At 38.7% G+C, this 25749-nt stretch overlaps 1 protein-coding gene across 4 annotated transcripts in view; it reads right to left on the minus strand.

The window, feature by feature from the left end:
• The window catches only part of RNASEH2B (ribonuclease H2 subunit B), a 67220-nt gene that overhangs the window by 32098 nt on the left and 9373 nt on the right, over window positions 1-25749 (minus strand). For all 4 annotated transcript variants that reach the window (XM_040622554.1, XM_040622556.1, XM_040622552.1 and 1 more), the window contains exons 2-5: window positions 10726-10797; window positions 8804-8911; window positions 5976-6052; window positions 1767-1881 (exon numbers count right to left, since the gene is read on the minus strand). In XM_040622554.1, coding sequence (XP_040478488.1) covers window positions 1767-1881; window positions 5976-6052; window positions 8804-8911; window positions 10726-10797 — 372 coding nt within the window. The remainder of the gene's footprint in view (window positions 1-1766; window positions 1882-5975; window positions 6053-8803; window positions 8912-10725; window positions 10798-25749) is intronic.

The raw sequence follows: 25749 nt of genomic DNA on the forward strand, positions 1-25749 counted from the left end.
GGAAGCTCTTGCTTTGAAACGCAGGCTGTAAGCTAACAAATGCCAGTGCATTATCACTGTTTTGAATCTGGGTTTCTGGGTTTCGGTTTAAGACAACTGTTCTTTATACAGCTCATGTAAGCATTTGGGATAATGAATTAATTGCATTTTCAATTTACATTAGCTTGGCACAATTAAAATGACTTGTGCTTATTCTTCATTATTTAAGCTTTCAGAAATGGCTATGAGCTACTTCATTTGTTCGCCCACAAAAAGATTGTTATCTCCTCCAAGCTCAGCATCAGGGGATGTCTCAATGGGACTGTTTCGATAAAACCTTGGTGCCACATACCACATCCAAAATGGAGCTCTAAGCCTGCCAAGGGTGTGAAATGTAAAATGCAATCAGTGAGGCTCTCCCCTTTCCCACTGTAAGCTTGCACTTCTTGGAGCCACTAATTTCTCGGGCTCAGAGCTGTCACAACTGCCAAACCGACCAAGAACAACCACAGCTCATCATCAGCCTGTTGTTTTGGTTCCCACACTCTATGTCCATAGTAACCTTGAAACTATTTGGATGACCTTTTGGATACACAGATGCTAAATTTATATAGTGTTTCTAACTTAACAAGACATACTCTCATACACCGCCTCACTTCCTTCTCTCCGAATTCAAATGAATCCTCTCTTCAGTACCCCCAGCCTGCTCCTCCCACCCGTGTCTCCAGGAGGCCACGCTCACCGCAGGTCAAGGCACAACCCAACAGTCATCCTTGACACCTCCTTCTTCTTGACACCACCCAACACCAAATGAGGCTGCTTCTACCTCTCGGGTCTGCTTTCTGCTAGTTCCAGGTGCTAAGCTCAAGCTACCATCGTTCCTGCCTAGACCACTGCAGCAGCCTCGGTCAACCCAGCCTTAAATTCTCCAATAGGTTTTTCACATTATTGCTCTGTCCTGCTCAGACGCTGCTGACAGTCCACTACCATTGGACAAATTCAGACGCTCACAAGGCCCTTCATCATCTGAACCCTTGCCCTGCATTCCCACCCCTTTCCTTCCTTACCAACCTAAAGGCATCCCTGGCATCCTATAATCTGGCTAACCTGAACTCCTTAGAGCTTCCTACACATGACCAACTTTCCCATACACCCATGCCTCCGTTATGCTGCTACTCAGACTTATCCTTCAGGGCTCCACTTAGAGGTCATTTCCCCCAGGAGAGCAACACCATAGCCAACTACCCACACCCCCCTCCCGCCAGGTTATAAACCTGGTCTTGTGCATCTCCAGAAAACCAGGAGTTCACTTCTATTACTTTCTGCTGTCATTGCCCTATTTGCATTTGTCCCCAGTAGACTCAAAGCTTAATGAGGGAAAGGATAATGTCTTATTTATAACTAGTTTAACTCTAGTGCTCAACATATGCTTCTTAGTAGGCACTCAATAAACACTTCTTGATTCAATGAAGGTATAGGCTTTATGTAATTTTACAATGAGAAATCTGAGGCAGAAACCAGTCAAGGAACTTAACTGAAGTCACGGACTAGTTCAGTGAAGAACCAAGACCAAAGCCCAAGTCTCGTGATTCCTGGCCCTGTGGGAGACAGGCCACTGTACTCCATGGTTAGAATTTCCAAGACTGAACAATCCAATGCAATGGAGGAGGTCTGAACGACAGCTTCCCCTCTGACTGACATAGAACAAGCCTTACATTCATTCGGTGGGGCAGGTGCCCAACCTTTCCAACAGCCATAAGCCTGATTTCAAAGGCCACATACTCTACCTTTCTCCTCTGTCACATGTCGAAGTAACTTCTCAAGATCAGGAAGTTTCAGCAACAAGATGCAATTTGGAAACATGTCATCCACCACAACTTGATCAAGGGGCTGGAACGTTCCCTGAAAAAAGACTTCATTCAGTCAGAATGCAAGCACTCCAGTCAGCAAACGCACACATTATAGAAAAGAGAAAAAGATACACCATCTCATAGCTGGAGCTTTAAACTAAGTTCAAAGCCGCTTGTTTCACCTAAGGAACCCCTAAACTAGGATAGGCTCCAGAACTGACTCTCAGCTCCCTCTAGGAAGCTCTGGAAAGAACTGGGGTTCCAACCAGCATACACTACCCATATCAAAAGTACAGTCCCTGGATGAAACAGGGGGGAAAAAGTTCTGGAAGAGCACTAGAAGGAAGCCATGGAAGCCTGTGGAGAGGGTAGAGATTGCACTGGGCTGGTCCAACCCATTCAGTGTGAACAAGAACCAGCTGAGGTCACAGGGCAGGAGTCCTGACCGTCATGTAGGAATAAGCTCAGACCACAGGGAGAGCAAACGGCTCCCTCCCTATGCTTACCCCGGGGCTGAAGAAAGAAAACTACAGCAAGGAGAAAATCACCGAGATGAACCTGCTCCTGCCAGGGCTGTCTGACAGAGCTTCCCAATGCAGCCCGCGATAAAAGGAAAGACAGCCGGAGCGGTCCGTACCGGGAGCTGCACACATAGATTAGGCTCATCCACAGGGCGTATGAGGCTGGTGGCCAACGGGCCGGGATTCCGAACATTCTTCTTCTGCATCAGGTTATTTTTACTTAACTGTGCAAGAGCGTGGAGGGGCGAAGTCTGTCTAAATGATTAGTCCCCTGACTTGGGGATACCGGACTTTATAAAAAATGTATGGTTCTGCCCATGTCCCACTTCTAGCTCACTCTGCTTTTCTGTTTTAGCGACAGCTCCATTTGAAGACAAACCGTCCAATCAGTTTTCTTTCTATGCAGCTTTCTTTGGTTTGAAGGGTGAAATCTCATTCATTCAGTAGCGTTTGTGAAAGCTCGTCATACTTTCTGTTAATACCTCAATTTCAATGCTGTCTTTTTCTTTCAGATAGTAAGAATAATTCTAAGTCTTATTGTCTTTAGATATCTACCTTAATCTATATTCTTCCACGGTCCACAAATATTTTAAATATTTAGCAATTTAAAACAATACTCTAGATATATAATATGGGCTGCCATACAGTTATGATATAATAATTTCATAATTAATGTTTCATTCTCACTTTCTTTATCATATATACTCAAAAAGGAAATGCAATAAGCGACTTGCTTTGAATATAAAGTTAGTAACAGTTGGGATAGCCAGAAAGAAGAATTTTTCTGATGTTAAATCTTATGATTAAAAAAGACTAGGTCAACATTTCAAAAGTACATGCCAATATTCTTTAACTCAAAAGGAAAAGATCGTGTCTAAAATGCAGGGAAGGAAATACCTAAATGTCTCATGAGTTATTTTATAGGGCATTTCAAGTATTTGAGAAGAAAAAGTAAGACGGTTTACAGTGAAAGCCAACGACCACTTTGAGCAGGATTTCTGCTTCATTCTGTGTCTGTCGACAGAACCAGCCACAGCGCCCTCAGGGCTCCCGGAGGGCCAGGCAGAGGGTTAAGTCACAGCGGTCACGGTCTCAGTGGGGCACAGCGGAACAGCCCCACAACATGGGGGAGGGGCTTTCAATGCGCATCCTTACAGGCGCTAAAGCTGGTGGGTGACTTTCTCTCTGTTAATGTATCCCAGAAAACAAATGGGAGCCGACTGAAGTATTCAAGGGAAGACTACCAGATCCTTGCTTCTGGTGGTGACCAGACCGTTCCCATCCATTAGAGACAAGGACTTACTAGCCCTGCCGCTCATACACCTTAAATACGCTGGCTCCATGGTAGCTTCCAGATAATGAGCACCAGGAATGAAGTAAGGAATAAAACTTCCCAATCCACACTAACGGACAGAGGATGTAGGAAAGGAGGGGACTAAAAGAAGCTAAGCTGCATCCGGAAAAAGCATGACTTACAGTTTGAAGTCCGTTTTATTGCTTTCAGTTTTTATAGCAAATTAAACTGATACACCTACCATATGGAAGTTTTGGAAATTTGGCCTAAGGACTGAATAAGATGAGCTCATAAACATTTAAACCATAAGCCAACATAAGAGTATGAAAACCCAGATTCTTCTCAGCAGTTTAAATAACACTTATTCCTTAAAATTGTTAATTCGCAGATTTTCAAACTGTGGTTGGTAGATCCCTGGGAGTCTCTAACACCCTTTCAGGGGGTCCAGAAGCTCAAAACTAGTTTCACAATAATGCTAAGATGCTACCTGCATTTTCACTGTGTCGACAGTTGCCCGGCCAAGGCGGACAGGCTCCTTAGCACCCGTCATGGCCATGCCACCAACCTGTCCTACTGCTGTGCTCCTCACTGCCACGCGGGACAGTTAAAAAAAGAAGCCAGTGTCACTTAAGGATATCCTTGATCGAGGAGTAAAAAGCAATTCCATTTAGTTAAACCTTGACCCTGAGTGCAAATCTTTTAACTATTCTGTGCATTAAACGTGATGCTGAAGCCCCTTCTGCCGCTACCCAGGTGAGGTAATCACCTCAAGGAAAAGCGCTTGCGTCACTGAGTCCAGAGCAGAAATAATCACTTTTTGTGGGATACCACTGTTAACCGAAAAAACTGTTACAGACTAGGGCTGTTCAGACTTGGGTATTTGGCAGAACATAAAAGAAGTGAACGTGTCACTTCAAGGAAAAGACTGACAGTACTTGTGGCCAATGATATAATTTTAACTTCCAAGCAAAAATTAGAATTGTAGAAAAGTTGTATCTGCTGCTAGGACAGCTTCCCAACATATAGTTTTCTGATGAGATCAGTGGTGATATTAACAAAGGACAGAGAGAGAGGAAGAGAGAAATGAGATGTGTCAACATTTGGAATATCTGCAGAAATCAGTGAAACGATATTTTCCAAATGACCAATGCATAGTATTACAAAGTCATACATGGGTGAAAACTCCATTTTCCGTGCAAAACAGCCCAGTGGATTTTCATGTAAAGAAAACATGGGAAGTTCATCAACAGGGTTTCAGATTCCACACTGTAACTAATTTTTAAGAACCCACTACCCCTTGTTGATTTTTAGAGTAGTATCAAAGGAGAATACCCGCAATTGTCCGAAAGAGCCATTCTACTGTTCCTCCCTTCGATGACTACATATGTGGGTGAGGCTGCATATTCCTCATATACTTCCGCAGCAACAATACATGGAAATAGACGGAATGCAGAAACAGATACGAGAATCTAGATGTCTTCTACTTAGCCAGACATCCACAAGATTTGCAAAAATGAAAAACAGCGCCACACTCTTCACTGAATTTTGTTGTTTCATTAAAAACATGTTATTTATGTTAACATGTAATGGGTTCATTATTTTTATTTCAAAATAAATAAAAATAAAACTATTTTTAATTTTCTCAGTTTTAGTTTCTAATGTAGTAAATATTGATAGCTAAAACCCACAGGAACAAAAAGCTTTTGGGGATCCTTAAACATTTTCAGGAGTGTAAAGGTATCCTGAAACCAAAATGTTTTAGAATCTCTGGCTGAAACTATTACCGTTAATGAACTCTGTCTTTGTATTGGCAGGGTAAATTTCATCTAACTGGGATTCCTTAAGTCTTAGGTACAGTTTCCCCCTTAATGAGCTTTTACTAGGCACATCTCGGTTTACCTATTTAACAGTCTCTCAGAAAGAAGAAAATGAAAGAAAATAAGTCTTCTTTCCTCTCTTAAGGCCCAAGGTCAGTTTCTTAACATTTGTACTGTATTTCAAAACAAATGAGTACTTAATGATAAAATTTTCATCATTAGGCTTTTTGTCAAACAAGTAAGGTGTGCGGCATAGAGGGCTAGGCCATTCTCAGAAGGCACAGGTAAACTAGTCAGAGATTAGTGCTGGTTCTCAGGCCTGTCGGTGCTCTAATCCATCCCAGCACACGTGATACAGGTGTTCTAGACCAACTCTACCGATCTGAATCAAATTAAGTTACATCTGCATAGCGGGGAAACTACATTTGGGTCATTAAAAGGAGAGAGAGAAGACCAAACAAAAAGCCATCTACTCTGTTCCTTCGCTGTTAAAGTCCCAAATAGGGCAGCTCACCTCTTTATCAGCCTTTCTGAGGTAGTGGAGAAGCAGAAATAGAGGGTCCATGGGTGTGGCAAAGTGGAGAAGTCCTCCTGCAGATTAAAAGAGAACAAAAGGAATTAAACGTCTTGGAAAGACAACTTAGTTATGTCATCTTAATCCCAGTGTGGAAACCATTCCTTGAAAAATATACGTTAAATTCCAAATTCAGAAGCACTTCTTACACAGAAACAAGATGCTACACAACTCTTTCCAATGGCAGAATGTGCTACAGTAAGTGTAGTCACCACCCGTCACCGAACAATGTTATTACGATCTTAGTGACTATATTCTCTAAGCTGTACTTTTCATTTCTGTGACTTATTTATTTTACAGCTGTAAGTCTGGACCTTTTAATCTCCTTTACCTATTTCGGCCCCCCCCACCTTCCCTCTGGCAACCACCAGTTTGCTCTCTGTATTTAAGAGTCTGTTTTTGGGGGGCACCTGGGTGGCTCAGTCAGTTAAGTGTGTGTCTTTGGCTCAGGTCACGATCCCAGGGCCCTGGGATCGAGTCCCACATCGGACTCCCTGCTCAGTGGGGAGTCTGCTTTTCCCTATACGCAACTTATGCTCTCTCTCAAATAAATAAAGAAGATCTTTAAAATTCAAAAAGATCTATGCACCCTTGATGTTTATTGCAGCACTATTTCCAATAGCCAAGGGATGGAAACAATCTAAGTGTCCACTGAAGGATGAATGAATAAATAAAATATGGAATATTTAGAAATAATTTTTAACAGAGGTCCTCCCACCACCCCCAAAAAGGGCAAGACTTGGGGGAAATACTGAGAGAATGTGAACCAGGCAAACATTAGGAGACCTGTATGTATATATTTATCTGCAAAGCTGGAGTAAATGTAATTTGCTATGCCTTTGAAGATGAAGCCATGGGCAAGCAATATTATTCTCTCCATACATAGCTCCTTCTATGGTCTGTGGGTTCACAGCTTGGAACTGCCGGTGATCCAAGCTCAGAAGGTGGTTCCCCACCTGAGACCCTACCCTCTCCAGACCTTATCCTATCTTCCTACTCCCTAAGGAAAAGGCAAGAGGAAAGGAGTCTAATAAGACTGAGCATAAGAAATAGGAAACTCTGAAGTAAGATTAATGGTACTATCCAGGCTAAAGGAAAAAAAGGCAAATCAGACAAACTAGCGTACCTATTCGCAACTCTTCTTTCCTCTATCACAGCCCCTCCAAGCATCCCAGACTCCTTCCTCCACGGAAGTGAAGCAGAAGAGGTATCTCATCAAATGGAACAATAAACAATTGCTTTATCTTTATACTTATTTTGGTTTCGGGAAACATATGTACTTACTTTTATTCCTTAACGGAGCAACCTATGTAATCAGCAAGAAATTCCAACCCTAAATTATATATATGATTCATTGTCATAGTCAATAAAAAAATTTGAGAAAGTAATTTCACATTATGACATTAGCTGATTATTTTTTTTAAAGTAGAAGAGAAGCTTTTATGAAAACAACCTATCAGAAGCTCTAAGCTCATTTTATATGAGGCATCCATGATAGTCAGAAATTAGAAACAGGTTTCTAGGTCTGAAAACAATATCCTGGTGGCTATTCTTAACAGCAGCTCTTTCTTCAAGGCTAAGTTTAAAAAGAAGACAATGATGAAAAAAGCAGACACTTTTGCTATGAACCTAAAGCTACTCGAATAAATAAGGTCTATTAAAAAGAAAAAAAAAAAAAAAGCAAGTACCAGCTCAGACAGTCCTTAGGAGAGGTGATCAATCACTGCCTCCCAATATTTCCCAGTTGCATCTGGATATTACTGTGTCTATCTAGCTAAACCCAATTGCAAGTGTATTACGTTAGAAGTTAGAACTCTCATATATTGCCAAATGAATAAGCATAGCAACGACAATAAAAGGGAATATATACTTTCCACCTGCCAGACTATATACACAGTCTGCCATTGCATTTTGGCAACTGAAAGCCATTTCAAATATTCTCATGCACATAGGTACATGAAATTTATCACCAGCAATAAACTCTTGTTCTGGAACGTCTTAGAAGAAAAACAAAGTGGCCTTTCTACACTGGCACTAAGTGGAGACATACACAGTCAACAGAAAGCAGAGGGCTTATAAAGAAATAGAAAATACTCTGAAAACAATGAGAAAACAGGTAGAAAGAAAACAGGAATATATAATGCCTCACCTATCCCTGACTCCCCCTCACCTTCCCGACTCCTTGAACCATCAGAATATGTGGTCTCCTTTTTCCTTCTAAGTCAACACAGCCCCCAAATTAGAGGAACATTAAACGAATCAGAACTTTGATGTTGGGTGTGTGTGTTGGGGGTGTGCAGGGGTGGGGGCAGTAGTAATTTATATGACAAAGCATTAAAAAATCTTTGTTCTATTCTATTTTATTTTAGAAGCAACATCAGTATCCATTTGCAAAGAAAGAAGTTGTCAAAACTTGAAGATCTTCAAAAGTGTCTAAGAGAAGAACAAAGAATTCCCAGTTCACACAATGTACGCTCCTGTGTTAGAAAGATCACCTAATTTCTGACTAAGGGTGCATCTGTGTTTTAGGAGACAAAGCAGAGTTATTAGTTTAAATTTTCCTACTATCTAAGATACGTAGATATTGATTTAAACTTGCTCAAATTATCTTTCCTTTCCACTTGATTAAACCCTGTTCTGATACCAAGGAACGCTAAGGCATGGACCAGAATCCAAACTGGGCAGACAGGCCTGTAGCCCCATGCATGAAGGATGGAAAAGCCAGAGTATGTGTTTAGTTAATGGAAATATATACACTAGTCACTTACCTGATTGGACTGATTGATTTATAAACCAAGAATGGTGTTTTTCCTTGAAAACTTTTATTTCAAACAGCTGCTGTAGACACATATTGAACAAGTAAATGGTTCCTTCCCCTGTGAAGACAAATCTGTTTTTTATTTGTAAGTTTTCACACACACACACAAAATCAAAAGACTGTCCAATAGTTCTGAGGAATGTTCCTAATACGGACATAAACATACATAGATAAATTCTATACAGACTGACTCCAAGGCAAGTTTATAGCTATTATATACAGACGCTTGTTTTCCAGCTCTATAATCCTCACTGAACTTAAACCCATAAATAAAAAAGCACAAATCATTCATCTTAACTGCTACAAAACCTCTCACTGAATCCTCCAATAGTTCGCAAGGGGAAAACCATTTTTAAACTACCTAAACCTAACGCTTCAGCTAGACGAACTGAGCTGGTCTGTGGCTCCCCACACAGACGGCCCAAGATAGGGACGGGGCCTACGGACCCCAAGGGCCAGCTCTAAGTGAGAAAGGCAAGGGCCCTTCAATGCATGAAATTTTTTTCTAACCACAGCACTATCAAGGGCCCTGAGTTTGAATCTATGTGTACCACAAGTTGGGAGTGTGCCCTTGGGGAAGTTATTTAAACCTTTCTGTGCCTCTGTTTCCATATCTGTAAAATGGGAGCAATAGTGAACCTACCTCACGGGTTTTTGTAAGGATTAGAAAGGCTGAACACATGTAAAGTTCCTAAAACAGTACTCGGCTCATAGTAAATGCTCAGCAAATGTTAGCCTTTATTTTTCCACAAAGTAGTAAATGCAAACGTTTGTTCCTCTGTGGTTTACAGACATTTAGATAAAACAGAAATTTTACAAGAAGCCTGACTTTTTTGTGTACTTTTACTTTCATTAAATGCTTTACAATCTTTACTGCTACCTAAGACTTCTGAAAATATCTGCTTGCCTCAACTTAGTCTTATGTATAATTAGAAGTTCCAGATAATATGAATTTTCAATTCAAATTCAATTCCATTTTGAGGAAAAGGAAACTGGAAGAAGCCAGGAATTTTTGCCTTTCTTGTGGCTTCTATTTATGTCTTTCCACCAACAACAATAACAAGGCACAACCCATTGGCTTTCCCTTGCTTTTACCATTCAACATGGTACCCAACAACACAATGCTCTAATTTGCTAGTATCAGATGCCTACTCAAAATCTTGTAAAATTAATAACAACCTTATAACATAAATATTGTGAAATAAATTAACGAAAAAGTAATCCCATATAGAGATGAATATCAATATTACTATGTATTTATGGTATATTTTAGTATTTTTACCTAAAAATTAGAAAACAAAATGCACTGAATATAAAGTTAAAATGAAATTAGTTGCAATAAAATACATATCTCTGTATACAATGCTTTTAATATAAAAAAATCACCTCTTGACTGGGAATAAATATACTGCCTTTTGGTCAGAACGAAATAAGGGAAGTACCGCTAAAAATGAAAACACTCAAAATCTTGGCATGTCAAGTAAAAATCTTGTTTTTTCTTTTTTACTCCGGCTGTTTATTTTACTTTACAACATAAAATGAATATAAGTGGACACTAATGTTGGATAACTACTCTAAGAAGAGTTGGCTTAAGAAAGTTAAAGTAAATTAGTCTGCTTTCAGAGGGAAACCAAACACACCACTTTCTGTCTTGCATACATTTCTGAGTGAACAGTTCTATGGATTTAAATTAGAAGAAGAAATAAAAAATGTTCAGGTCAAGCTTGCTTTTGTCACCCAGTAATGCCATTTGACCTTTAAAAGCTATTAAGGAAGCACAAAAGGACAAAAGTACGCACATACGCTTTTCGGCAGCGATGTTTAAAAACATTAAAGGTACTGTTATTGGAGGAGAAGGGGGTGAGAGCTTACCTGAACATGGGTTAACCAATTTTACAAACAGAAGCCCACTTTTCATCTTCTTTGAAGCATCTTTTAAATATTCTGAAAAGAAACAATGAGTTTATAAAATTAAAAGGCATTTACTTTGTTGCTCACTTTATTTACTTTAATCTGTTTTTTCCCCTTCTGTTTATATGATTTTTTTTAAAGATTTTATTTATTTATTTGACACAGAGAGACAGCCAGCGAGAGAGGGAACACAAGCAGGAGGAGTGGGAGAGGAAGAAGCAGGCTCCTAGCGGAGGAGCCTGATGTGGGGCTCGATCCCAGAGCACCGGGATCACGCCCTGAGCCGAAGGCAGACGTTTAACAACTGCGCCACCCAGGCGCCCCTGTTTATATGATTTTTCTTGGTAAACTCTCTAACTCCAATATGGTTGTACCCTCTGTGTCATACTTAGAAAGGCCTTCTCTTCCTCAAGCCTATGAATCACCTATATTTTCTCCAAATAATGTTGTATCTTTAATCTATCTGAAATATATTTGGGTATGAGATATGGAGAGGAGATTCAACTTTTATTTGTTTTTCAATGAACTGTCCAGTTGTACCAATGCTATCTTCTGAATGACCCATGATTGAAATAATTCCTTTATGCTAAATGTCTAAACTACATTTATAAGTCTGCCTATGGAAATTCTATTTTGGTCTAGTAATCTGTGTCTATATTAGCATTACTACTTTCAATATTTTGATTATGATAGCTTTAAAATACATTTTAATATCTATTGAAGTAAGTTCTCTCACTATATTTCCTCTACAATATTTTATTGTCCAAGTTTTAATGCTGTAGATCAAGACGCAAAGACGACGACCACTCCATAATATCTTCCATACATTCTGAACGCACATTCATAGAACTAATTTAGAGACGCTCCAAAAGGAACAAAGGGGCTCTAATAATCTAGCTTAGCAACAACCTACCAAAGAGCAAATCAGAGAGCTTTGGGGTAAGGAGTGGCACTTTATTGTTTCTATTTTCTGGGGCCCCCACTCCCTTTACCCCACTTCAGATTTTCATAAGCTTAAATACAGCAAGCATGATTAGAAATAGGCTTACTCATAAATGGATAATACAACTTTCTTCTTAAAATAAGAGGAACATTAAATATATAAAATTAAAAATAAGCCCTAATTTTGAGATTTCCACTTGCAACTAAATGGAGTAACAGGAATTTTATTTATCCTCCCACTTAAAACCACCACCACCACCACCAACAACAACAAAACATATGAAACAACCGTGTTCAAGACACTGGGCATTGAGCCATGCAGGACAGTGATCCCTGAGAGATGGGCAACAATTGAGGTGAACTCTACGAATGACTCCGCTTACTGCCATGAGAGAGTTTTCATCTGCAGCGCAGGACAGATGGCCCCAGGTGAAGCCTGGTAGACTCCCTGCACTGAAGAGATGCAGCTGAGCGTTCTAGAGGCACCATGGCTACAGTTCACTGGGCGGCGTACAGGAAAGGAGAGAGCTACAAAGAAAGAAAACCCCAGAGATGTGCAAAGGGTACTGCTTGAGTATCCAACCGAGGACCGATCAATGCATGCAGACGATGAAACTACCTGAGGGCCAGGAGATTAGAGGGGAGAGCACCTCACGTTCATGCAGGGCTGGGAACTCCAGACAGATGGGAAAGCCTCCCGATGCAGAGGACTCAACAGGGTCTTGCCTCAGCAGGCCACAAATAGCCCTAGCCTGAATGTTGCAGTGGTACCAACAGACTAATTTTAAAAAGCAAGACCTAAAAGGATCCAACTGTTTCTGAGCACCTTCACTGTGCCCCAGGATGAAGCTCAAGATTATTTATAGGAATACAAAACTACTAATCGGTCAAAAAGGTAACATTCACAATGTCTGGCATCTAATAGAACATTACTGGGCATTCAAAGAAGCAGAAAAATATGCTCCATAATGAGAAAAATGAAGAAACCAATTATTGAGAGAGGGGTCCTGGTATTAGACACAGATGTTAGACTGAATAAGCAGGAGCATTTGTGTATTTCTCATGCACAAAAAATTAAGTAGAGACACAGAAGTTTTCTTAAAAGACCCAAATTGAAATGAAAAATACACTAGATGGGATTAATGGCTGAAGAAAAGATTGATGAACTGAAGACATAGCAATAGAAACTATGGGAAATGAAAACACAGAGAAAAAAGAATGAAAAATAGACATCAGTGAACTGTGGGACAACTTCAAACATCCTAATAATACATGTGTCACTGGAGTTCTGAAAGAGAGGATGTGGGAATGGAAAAAATATTTGAAGAAATTATGCCTAAATATTTTCAAATCTGATGAAAACAATAAACCTACACATCCAAGAAGTTCAATAAAGCCAAAACACAGGAAATAGGAATAAACTATACATCATAATCAATAGTTCAAAACCAGTAATAAAGACAGATCTTAAAAGCAGACAGTTAAAGAAGACACATTATGTACAGAGGAACAAAACTAAAAATGACAGCAAATTTCTTCATTGGAATCAAGCCAGAAGACCTCTTTCAAGTACTGACAGACAACATGACGATCCCAGAGAAATTACCCTTGAAAAAATAAAGGTGACAAATAGTCTTTTTCAGACATGCAAGAGCTCAGAGCGATAACCACCAGCAGACCCACACTACAAGGAGTGCTAAAGGAAGTCCCGGCAGAAGGACTAGGATACCAGATGAAAATACGAATCTAAACAAAGACACGAGGAGCACTGATAGTGGCGACTGCAGGCGTAAATCAATAAGAAGTTTTTTTCTATTGCTTAAGTCTCTTTAAAGATCACTGACTAAACAAAAATAACAAGTTAGTGTGGGGTTTACAACATACATATAAGTAAAATACATGACAACAACAGCATGAAGGCCAGGACGGGGGAAAGGAAAGCATACTACTATATGTTTCATAATATTGTGATTTTCTTCTGCCATATGTGGAGGGGCGTGACATCACCTGAAGGTAGGTAGGATCAATGTACCTGTGCAATCAACCCCAAAGTGGCCACTAAAATTAACAAAAAATGCCGTCACTAATAAGACAACATAGGAGATGAAATAGAATCATAAAAAAATACTCAATCCAAAAAAAAAGGCAGAAGGGGAATAAAAGAAGTTACAAAGGACAGATGAGACAAATAGAAAACAAACAGCAAGATGACAGACTCAAACCTAACCCTATCAATAATCACACCCAATGTAAATGTCTGTACACTCTAATTCAAAGGCAGAAATTTTCAGACTGGTTAAAAAAGTAGGTAATTGTCCACAATAGCTAAATCATGGAAGGAGCCAAGATGCCCTTCAACAGATGACTGGATTAAGAAGATGTGGTCCATATATACAATGGAATATTACTCAGCTATCAAAAAGAACGATTTCTCAACATTTGCTGCAACATGGACGGGACTGGAGGAGATAATGCTAAGCGAAATAAGTCAAGCAGAGAAAGACAAGTATATGGTTTTACTCATTTATGGAACATAAGAAATAGCAGACAGATCAGTAGGAGAAGGAAGGGAAGAATGAAGGGGGGGGTAAACAGAAGGGGGAATGAACCACGAGAGACTATGGACTCTGGGAAACAAACTGAGGGCTTCAGAGGGGAGGGGGGTGGGGGAATGGGACAGGCTGGTGATGGGTATTAAGGAGGGCACGTATTGCATGGTGCACTGGGTGTTATACGCAAGTAATGAATCATGGAACTTTACATCAAAAACTAGGGATGTACTGTATGGTGACTAACATAATATAATAAAAAATTATTTTAAAAAAGTAGGTAATACTATATGCTGCCTATAGAAACACACTTGAAAGATGCAAGTAGATTAAAAGGAAGGAAGAAGGGGGCGCCTGGGTAGCGCAGTCGTTAAAGCGTCTGCCTTCGGCTCAGGGCATGATCCTGGCATTCCGGGATCGAGTCCCACATCGGGCTCCTCCACTGGGAGCCTGCTTCTTTCTCTCCCACTCCCCCTGCTTGTGTTCCCTCTCTCTCTGGCTGTCTCTCTGTCACATAAATAAATAAAATATTAAAAAAAAAAAGAAGGAAGAAGATACATCACCCTTTTCACGCTAACACTAAAAGAAAGATGCAATGGCTCTGTTAATAACAGACATTGAACATTACCAGCAATAAAGAAGGTCATCTCACTGACTGACTTATTGCACTTAGCACTACAACGTCTAGCTCTGTCCACGTTGCTGCAAACGGCGATTTCGTTCTTTTCTATGACTGAGTAATATTCCATTGTATATTCATATACCACCTCTTCTGTATCCACTCATCTTTGATGGACACTTGGATTGCTTCCATATCTTGGCTATTGTAAATGATGCTGCAACAAACACAGGAGTGCATATATCTTTTCAAATTAGTGTTTTCATTTCTTTGAGTAAATACCCAGTAGTCAAATTACTGGATCATATGGTAATTCTAGCTTTAATTTTTGGGGGGAGCTTCCATACTGTTTTCCATATGATTTCACTCATATTTGGAATTTAATAAACAAGACAAATGAATAAAGAAAGAAAAGAAACAAACAATAAAACAGATTCTTAACTACAGAGAACTGGGGGTTGCCAGAGGGGTGGTAGGTGGGGGGATGGGTGAAACAGGTGAAGAGGATTAAGAGGACACTCATCGTGATGAGTACTGAGGAATGCGTGGGATTGTGGTATCACTGTATTGTACACCTGAAACTAACATATGTATGTTAATTATACCGGAATTAAAAAAAAAGTAAATTTTTTTTTAAAAAGGTCATGTGATTTCATAATGATAAAGGGCTCAAGAGGAAATAATCCTAAATGTCTATGCTCACAAATACAGAGCTTCAGGATGCACTGGGTAAAAGCTCATAGAGCCCTCTGCCTCGTCTCCAACTCCTGGCCACCGCTAATCTGTTCTCCGTCTCTCTAGTTTTGTGATCTTGAGAATGTTATATAAACGGAACCATACAGATTTAATTTTAAGAATCTTTTAAGACTTTCCTCTCTGCAACTTATAAAAATGTGAAGGATAAAGTTTAGCACTGTTAAAAACTTTTCCACAAAACTAAGACAGGTTGTGGTTTTCCCTCCCTCACCCTGCCGTTCACTATTCCAGCATCGCTGTCTCCATTATGTTTCAAGGCACAGAAAAGGTGACCTCTCTCTCTTTCAGCAATACACCATTTTACTTCAGTACTACAGAAAAACTTTCAACTTTAACTTGGTGAATCATTATTGATTTTTTTGTTTCCTTTTTTTCAGTAGAAAGTTCTGGTTCTAGTGATTTTTGCCAGGTCTCCCTCAGCCTTCCCAATCTTCCAGCACTTAAAATAATTAAAATTTATAAACACCAAAAGTCTAAAATATATATTTTTAACAACTATACAAGGCAAGCAGTGTTTCCATTTTTCCCAGGAAGAGCACTAAATCCAGAGGATTAGCTATAGCCTAAAATGTCAAACTGTAAGAACTTTGGAATTACTAAGTACAAATAAATACTGACATTAATGTGTTCTGCTGCAAATGCCAGGCTTCTCTGAAATATACTTTGAGATGTATTAGCGTAGATAATGCTGAAATGTCTATGTAGGGAAAACAGTCATCTCTTCTCACTTGTGCCAATAAAATAACCTGCTGTTGGACTGAATCTTTCAACACAGAATTCCAAGTGAGACGCTATCATCAGGTTGTTTTACCTCTTCAACGATAGAAAGGATTTTAAAATTAATCTCTCCTGCCTGCTTCACTCGTGCACGTATTAACTACTGATTAGCAAGCACATGCAGCCTGCTCCCGTGAGGAGCTTTGCGCTGTTCCCTGGAAGAGACAGACATTGAGTCAAACGATCATACAAATGTAGACTCCAAATGTAACAGCTGCTAAGAAGAAATACATGGAATTTGAAACCTTAAGATAGAGGATACAACAGAAAGGAGCAGGTCTGAGAAGGCTTCCTGCGCCTCACATTAAGTTCTTTGCTTTGATGGCTAAGAAGTCAAAGGAATTATGCGTTCACTTCACCAGTGAAATCTTCGGTAGACTCCTGGGCCAAACTCAAGCCACAGAAGGGCTTTGTTTGATGTGCACAGTTGAAAAAATTTGAATTTAGGCACCCATATTTGGAAATCGGGTGATTCTAAAGTGCAGACTTCAAATATATTTTCCCTAGATATGAAAAAAAAAAAATTACGAGGCAAAGATTCTGCCTTGCACAGTCAAACCTGGCAACAACAAACTAATTTTGTCAAACTCCAGCTGCCACTTTCTAGTTTCCCTTAGTCCTCTGTACCATCTCATATACCCATCTTGTGGTCGGACGATTACCGGATGCCATGTATGTCCTCACTAAACCGCGTTCTTGTCTGCTAGAATCTATGTACCCACAGCACCAAGTATCAGATGCTGAATAAATAACCATTTAGTAACAAACACCACCCTCTTACTGAATCTTTTTTTAAATTACCAATCTTTATTTTATTTTATTACCAATTTTCTGTTCCCAGCTCAGATACTATCCTAGGCACTAAGGATACAGCTGTGAATAAAACAACAGCCCCCTGCCCTCAGAGCAAGACTGCATGCATTACTTCCTTTATCTTCCCCACCCCCACCCCACCTACTTCCCCAGCCCACTTCATCAAGCCCCATGCTCCACCCTCCCCTCTCAATCAACCAGTCTTACAGGACAGGGAATAGGGCCCAGACCTACCAGACCCTGGAGGCCCTGGGTCCAGAACAGAAAATGCATTCCAAAAAGGTGAGCCACTTACAAAATTTAAAATTTGCTAGGAGCCACATTAAAAATAGGTAAAATTCGTGTTGATAATATATTTTACTTAACCCAATATATCTATTTTTGTTTCAACATGTAAAGAAAATTTCATATAAAATGTGTTAGTATGATATTACCTGCGGATTTTTTATAGATGCCCTCTATCAGACTGAGAAAGTTCCCTATTCCTAATTTTTGGACTGTTTTTTAAGATGAAATAGTGCCATATTTTCTCAAACACTGTTTCTGTGGCTGTTAAGACAGTTATGTAGTTTGGGGCTCTTATTTTATTAAAATGGTATATCATATTGATTGATTTTGGTATGTTGAACCAATATTGCATTCCTAGGATAAATCCCACTTGGTCATGGTGTATAATGCTCTTTACATAATTCTGGATTTGGTTTGCTAGTTGCTGAGAACTTTTGCATCTATGTTCATAAGGGATATTGATCTGTACTTTCCTATGCCTTTGTCTGGTGTTGGTATGAAAGTAATACTGGCCTCACAGAATGAACTGGGAAATGTTCTCTCTTTTTCCTTTTTTGGGGAAAAGTTTATAAAGGATTCATATTAACATGTTCAAGGTTTAGTGGAATTTACCATGAAGCTATGTAGGATTGTGTTTGGTTTTTTTTTTCCATAGGAAGCTTTTAATTTACTAACCTAATTTCTTTACTTGCTATAGGTCCATTCAGATTGTGTATTTCTTCCTGAGTTGGTTTTGGTAATTTATGCCATTCTAGGGCTTTGTCCATTTCATCTAAGTTACCTATTTCCTTGGCATACAGTTGTTCGTAGTGTCCCCCATGATCCTTTTTAATTTCTGTAAGATCAGTAGTGATGTCCCTCTTTCGTTCTTGATTTTAGTAATTTGAATCTTCTCTCTTTCTTGGCCATTTTAACTAAAGATTCAGTAATTTTGTTGATCTTTTCGAAAGGACCAACTTTGGTTTCATTGATTTTTCTCTCTGTTATTTTTCTATTCTTTACTTTGTTTATTTCTGCTCTAATCTTCATTCCCTTCTCTTCTATTTGCTTTGGGTTTGGTTTGTTCTCCTTTTTCTAGTTTCTTAAACTGAAGTTTAGGCTATTTGAGACCTTTCTCCTTTTTAGGCATATACAATTACACATTTTGCTCTGAACACTGATTTACCTGCATCCCTTATGTTTTTTATGTAGTTTGTATCATTTTCGTGCATTGCATTCATTTGATCCATTGGTTATTTTAAGAGTGTGTCATTTAATTTCCACATATTTGTGAATTCCCCAAATTTCCTTCTGCTATTGCTTTCTATCTTAATTTCAGTGTTTTTGAAGAGCATATATTGTATAATTCCAATGCTTTTAAATGTAATGAGGTTTGTTTTATGGCCTGTGATACAGTCTCTCCTGGAGAATGTTTCATGTTCACTTAAGGAGAATGTGTATTCCATTGTTCAGTGGAGTGTTCTACAGATGTCTCTTAAGTCTAGTCATTTTATAGTGTTGGTCAAGTCGTCTTAGTTGTTTTAGCCATATTGGAAATGGGTTATTTAAATCTCCTACTACTATTATTCCACTGTGTATATCTACCTTCAATTCTATCAGGTTTTGGTTCATGTATTTTGGGGCTCTGTCATTAGGTGTATATATGTTATAATTCTTATATCTTCCTAATAGACTAACATTGTTATCATTATAAAATATCCCTTTTTGCATCCAGCAACAATTTTTGTCTTAAAGTCTATTTTATATGATATTAGTATAGCCACTCTAACTCTTCTTTGGTTACTGTTTGCATGGTACATCTTTTTTCCATCTGTTTATTTTCAACCCATTTGTGTCTTTTAATTTAAAGTGTGCATCATTAGATAATATATAGTTGAGTCATACCCCCCCCACACCCATTGTGCCAATCTCTGCCTTTTAATAGGAAACTTTAATGCATTTACTTTTAATTTAATTATAGAGAAGGTAGGATTTACATCTGCCACTTACCTTTATTTGCTATATGCCATATGGTTTTGTTCCTCTATTCCTCTATTACTGCCTTCTTTTATGTTTAATAGATATTTTCTAGTGCATTGTTTTAATTCTCTTGTTGTTTCTTTTACTCTATTTTGGGAGGAGTTGTTTTCTCAGTCATTGTCTTGAGAGTTACAATTGGCAACTTAACTTAAAACAATGTAGTTCAGATTAATATTAACTTGAAAATTTCAATAGTAATGAGAAACTTTCCTGCAATATATTCCTTTTCCTCCCCCCTCCTTTGCACTATTATTATATGCCATATACATATATATATACATGCACACACATCCATATACACACAGACATATATACACACACACAAATTATACCTCTATATAAGCCCATCAACCATTTTATATTTTTTGCCTTATGAAGTTGTATTTAAAAAAATTTTTTTAAAGACTTATTTATTTTAGAGAGCGAGAGAGCATGAGTGGGAGGGGTAGAGGGATGGGGAGAGAATCTTAAGCAGACTCCATACTGAGCCCAGAGCCCGACACAGGGCTCAATCTCACGACAATGGGATCATGACCTGAGCTGAAACCAAGAGTCAGACGCTCAACTGACTGTGCCACCCAGGTGCCCCTGAAGTTGTACTTTAAATCAGACAGAAAAGAGTTACAAACAAAAATACATTTGTACTGTCTTTTATAGTTTGCTATGTATTTATCTTTACCAGTTCTCTGTATTTTTTGTGTGGATTCAAGTCACCATCTAGTCTCTTTTCCTTTCAATCCGAAGGACTCCCTTCATGATTTTTGAGGGTCAAGTCTGATAGTGATGAATTCCCTCAGTTCTTCTATATCTGAGAATGCCTTAGTTTCTCCCTCAATATATAAATTAACTATATATATATATATAAACTATAAATTTGGTACCTTTTAAAGATTTTATTTATTTATTTGAGAGAGAGTGGGAAAGAGAAAGAGAGAGAAGAGCAAGCATGAACTGGGGGAGGGGCGGGGGAGAGGTAGAGTCAGACTCCCCTGAGCAGGGAGCCCAATGCAGGGCTCAATCCTGGGACTCCAGGATCATGACCTGAACCAAAGGCTGACGCTTAACTGACTGAGCCACTCAGGTACACCTCTCCCTCAGTTTTGAAAGATAGTTTTGCCAGATACAGAATTCTTGGTTCAGTATCTGTTTCTTTCAGTATCTAGAATATGTCATCCAACTAACTTCTGGCCTCTATGATTTCTAATGAGAAGTCAGCAATTTATTTTATTGAGGATCTCCATACTTCATAAGTCATATTCTCTTGCTGCTTTCAAGATTCTCTCTTTGTCTTTGTCATTTGACAGTTTGACTATGATGTGCGTAGGTGTGGCTCTCTTTCAGTTTATCCTACTTGGAGTTTATTGAGGTTCTTGAATATGTAATGCTTCTCATCAAATTTGGGAGGTGTTTGTCCATTCTTCAAATATTCTTTTTGCCTCCTTCTTTCTCTCTTCTCCTTCTGCGCCTCCCACTATACATACGTTGGTATGCTCAGTGGTACACCAAGGTCTATGAGATTATGTTCAATTTTCTTAATGCTTTTTTCTTTCTGTTCCTCAGCTCAGCTAATCTTAATTGACCTATCTTCAAGTGTGCTGTTTCTTTTCTCTGCCAGTTCAAATATGCTATTGAGCCTGTTAATGAATTTTTCATTTCAGTTGTACTTTTCAACTCCAGAATTTATATGTTCTTTTATAATTCCTATTTCTCTTTATTGATACAATCTATTTTGTGAGATTTCATTGTCAGACTGTCCTTTAAGTTTTTAGACATATTTTGCTTTAGTTTTTTTTAAATATATTTATAATAGCTGATTAAAATCTTTGCAGAATAAGTCCAACAACTGGGCCCCCTCAGGGACAGTTTTTATTTACTACTTTTTTTCTCCTGTGTATAAACCTACCCTCCTTTTTCTTCCAGTGTCCCACACAATTTTTTTTAAAACTAGACATTTTAGATAATATAATAATTACTGTGACAATTCTGGAAACCAGACTCCCCGGCCCCAACTCCCCAAGATTTATTGTTGCTGCTTTTTGTTATCATTGCAGTTGTTGCTGTTCATCTCGTGACCTTCCTGGACTAATCCTATAAAGTCTGTATTCCCTGTAACCTCAGTTAGTAAACTAGTTTACTGGATAGCTAATGATTAGTCTGAGATTTCCTTAAATGTTTTGAACAAATAAGCCCCCCAACATTTGCTAAAGAGTTCTGCATGTGTTTTGGGATATGCCTGCAACACTCGAGTACTTTAAACTTCTGCTTTAGCTTTTATTAACTGCTTGCCTAGGACCTCAAAATCAGAGGTGAGAGATTAGGGCCTTGTCAGGTCTTTCCTGGGCATGCACACAGTCCTGAATATGTGCTCAGCCTTTTAATTTCCTAGGACTAAGTCAGAGCTTTTCAAAGTCCCTTACGGGGGTATCTTATCCCCATATCTCTCTTTTAACCTACTGGCCAGGTCCTTATTTGCCCAATTGCTATTGCTCCTTTAGCAGCTGCTATGTTAAACAATTGCCACTGATTATTTTTGACAAAAGCCCTGGGGACAGGATATTTCCTGCAGAGCAAGTTCTAAACTCCAACCAGCTTTTCCAGGGAACTACAAGACAGGTCAAATAGGGACAATGATCTGGGAATGGGACTGTTTAAGAAGCTCCAAATGAGGCCTGTCCAGTCCAGTGGTTGCAATGCTGCTGGTTTTTACAAGTACCATGTTTGCAAGACTGCTGGTTTTCAAGGTTACTGTAGACCTGAGGAGAGGGATATGTGAGCAGTTCAAGTTACAATGCCACAAACCCTGCTTAATGAGATTCAGCAGTTTTTCTTGAATAAACACTTCTCAGATTGTTGGAAGACTTTGGTTAATTTCAAGAGTTTTGAAAAAGTTGATTTTGGTCATCTTTGCCAATGTTTTCATTGCTTTTATGGAGGGGTGGATTTACCCCCACTAGATTTTGAAGGCTTAGCATAAGTAAAGAACTCATATTGCTATAAGACTTCAGATAAATTCTTTAGTCTATACCTGGCCTTAGGCACACAAAATTACTTGTGACTATAAATTAAAGGCTCCATGAAAGTTAAGGAATTTTTTAAAATTTTCATTTAAATCTGGGAAAATCCTGGGTCATCCCATCGACCAGTTCCTCACCCACAAGTTTAGAAGCTCCATCTTTTTTCTAACTTTTACCTGCATCTAGCATAGCTAAATTAATTAAGGAAGAAAAAAATCTGCTTTTAGAATAATGGGAAAGAATCAGAAAAGTAAGAGAGTGGGAGTGTGGTGAAGGCTTTTCCTCTATTAATCTATTTTTAGTTGAGGCCTATCTCTTTGATAATGTCAGCATAAAAAAAGCACAAGATCTGGAGACAGAGAGGTCCATAATCCACTCGCAGCTCCTCTTCTTGTTCAGCAGTATGAACTAGGGCACAATACTCAGACTCTGTTGCCTCAGTTGTTTCATTTATAAAATGGGCATAATAATTATTATTATTTTAAAGGTTTTCTTAAGCTTAAATATATGTGAAAGTGCCTAGAACATGTAATAGGCACTCAATTAAAAACCAGTTTCCTTTCTCTGGATGATATGGAAACATTAAGAATATGTAGGGAATAATAAGATCAAAATATAAAAGTCAAAAATTTTAAGCACAGAATTACCTAAGGGCCTAACAATTAGCTTTCCAAGAAGAGATTAAATTAGGACCAGGATGTCCTTTTTAAAAAGTCAAAATATAATGCATTTTATGTGCAAAAATTAAGATCATGTATAGTAAGGTACCCAGTTTTTGGCATATGTGATATGCTGAATAAATGTTACATGACTGTGTTGTTTAATTTTAGAAAAAGCTCAGTAAGAAATGGTAAAACAAGTTTTGATACTTAACAAGCTGAACTTCATTTATCTAGAAAATTGATGCATATGAAACACCTTCTTCTAAAACTATAACTTCTAAAACTTCAACTTATATTTTTTTAAGAGTAGGCTTTACATTTTCTTTTTCTTTTCTTTTCTTTTCTCCCTTCCTTCCTTCCTTCCTTTCCTTCCTCCCTTCCTCCCTTCTTTCTTTCTCTCTTTCTTTCTTTCTTTCTTTCTTTCTTTCTTTCTTTCTTTCTTTCTTTCTTTCGACTGTTTTCTCTTATATAAGAGATGACATAAGCCATGCTGGCCAAAAGAGTGTTTTCACAAAAATAAAAAAATTCAAACAAATCAGAAGTCGGTACTCCATCTTTTTGGTCATTTTGGACTTAGTAATATCTTAAACTTCCCAATTGTCTCCAGCCCTGCCACTCTAGCTTCTTATGTCTAAGCAATTCCATAGCAGTTTTTTCACGGTCTTTGTGTCTTCTATAAAGACCCAATTTTATGTCTCATTGGTCACCATTAACTCTAGCAGCAAGTCTTCCATCTGTTTACCATCGTGATCTAAACACCTCAACAGAAAGGAAAGTCTGATTGCTTCTTTCCTGATATTTGAACTTTAAAGAAAACATACCAGTGATAAAGAGACAACTGTACCCAATGAATGTAAAATAACGAATCGTAGCTAATATGTATTGGACGTTTACTACACACCAGGCAATGTCCCTGATATAAATTACATAATGTTATCCTTATAACATCTCTATGAAGTAGGTACTATTTTGATTCCCACGTTTTTGTGTGAGATACTTGCCCAAAGTTAAGAAACCTGCTCAAGGTCACAGAGCTATTTTACTATACACAGAGCCAAGAATAAACTCAGGCAACCAACAGTTGAAACTATGACACTTTAGAGAAATTTTTAATCTCCAACCTCACCCGTCTTAACTCAAAAAACCCAAGCTGCAGCTCTGAAGTACAATAACTATCTTGTACAACTGTTCTCTTGTGACACGGACGTCTCAAACTCGTCTGTCTCCTCTTGTTGTGTCCTGCCCAACCTTGAGGACCAGAGAGTCATCTAATCAGCTTTCTCCACTCCAGTGCAACCAGTATCCCACTCCGCCAGGGCTGCGTGTGGCAGAAGGAAAAGGGGGGGGGGGTTGGCTGGGGAAAATGAGAAAGAGAAAAGGGTTGGATCAAAAAAGATATAAATAAAGCATGAGAGAAATCTGTTGTGGGATACAAGAAACATCGAGTGATAAACAGATAAAGTCAAGCCTGACCAGATGTGAGAAAAGGAAACTGATCTTCCTATTAGCGAATGCAATATCCTACACACAGCCACGTACACCCCCAAGTTTTCTGTGATAACTGAGTACACAGCATGGATCAATGCATGGACTTAACCATTCTGTAACATTGAAAAGTTAGTCAGAAGTATTGTAGAAGCCAAAATGGAACATTATTTTTCATCTTCAGACTATATGGTATGGGTCGTACAGTTGATATGAAGTTATTTATCAACCAGTTTTTAAACTTGGCAGCTCTTTCTTATCCTTCTCTTGGTTGAGACAAGTTTCATATCGTTTAAAGTTCAAAGACATGAGACAGGAGAGAGAGCCCCCTTTTTGCCAAGTGTTCTTATGACTTGGAAGCAATGGACATTTGTTCATGGCCCTGTCTGATTTTTGGCACACAACAGATAACGCTCTGAGAAACACACACCCACTGTTACAGGGAAAAGAAAGAACAGACATCAAAGCACCACTTACTTTATTTTTAGATACCATATCAAGGCTATTCAGTTTTCTTAAGATCTAATAGGAAAAAAAAAAAAAAAGACGAGAGCATCACTCTCATGCAACACAGTGACCTAAATAGGATCCAGTTCATTTTCTGTAGTCATCAGCCATCAGAACATATTCAACTCCCTTAGTTCCCGTCTGTTTGATCGCCAGGGATAGCTCCTTGGAAACACTTGGTTAGGACACAAATACAATGCATGCAAGACAAATCCGCGTAATTTTCAAGTTACTTGCCACTTCCAGGAATGCTAATTTCAGCAATAACTATATATCTTCCCTTCCCAAGATGTTACCACTACCATCAAAGAGATCTGGGTCATGTTCCTGGCTTTGAAGCTCTCAGCTTCCTTAAACACTACAGGAGGCAAACCAAGAAAGCTAGAGAGAGGCATGCACCAGAGAAATGCTTTTCAAGTTATGGGTTCCTCCAAGGATATCTTTTTAATTTTTAAGCTTTGAAGAAAGAAGAAAAAATAAAAATAAAAACTGGCCTTCACCAAGACCATAGAAGAGAAATCTCCATTTTCTCAGGGCTGTCCCTATCAATAGAC

This window comes from Ursus maritimus, unplaced genomic scaffold (genome assembly GCF_017311325.1).
Source record: "Ursus maritimus isolate PB19 unplaced genomic scaffold, ASM1731132v1 scaffold_10, whole genome shotgun sequence".
Lineage (NCBI taxonomy): Eukaryota > Metazoa > Chordata > Mammalia > Carnivora > Ursidae > Ursus > Ursus maritimus.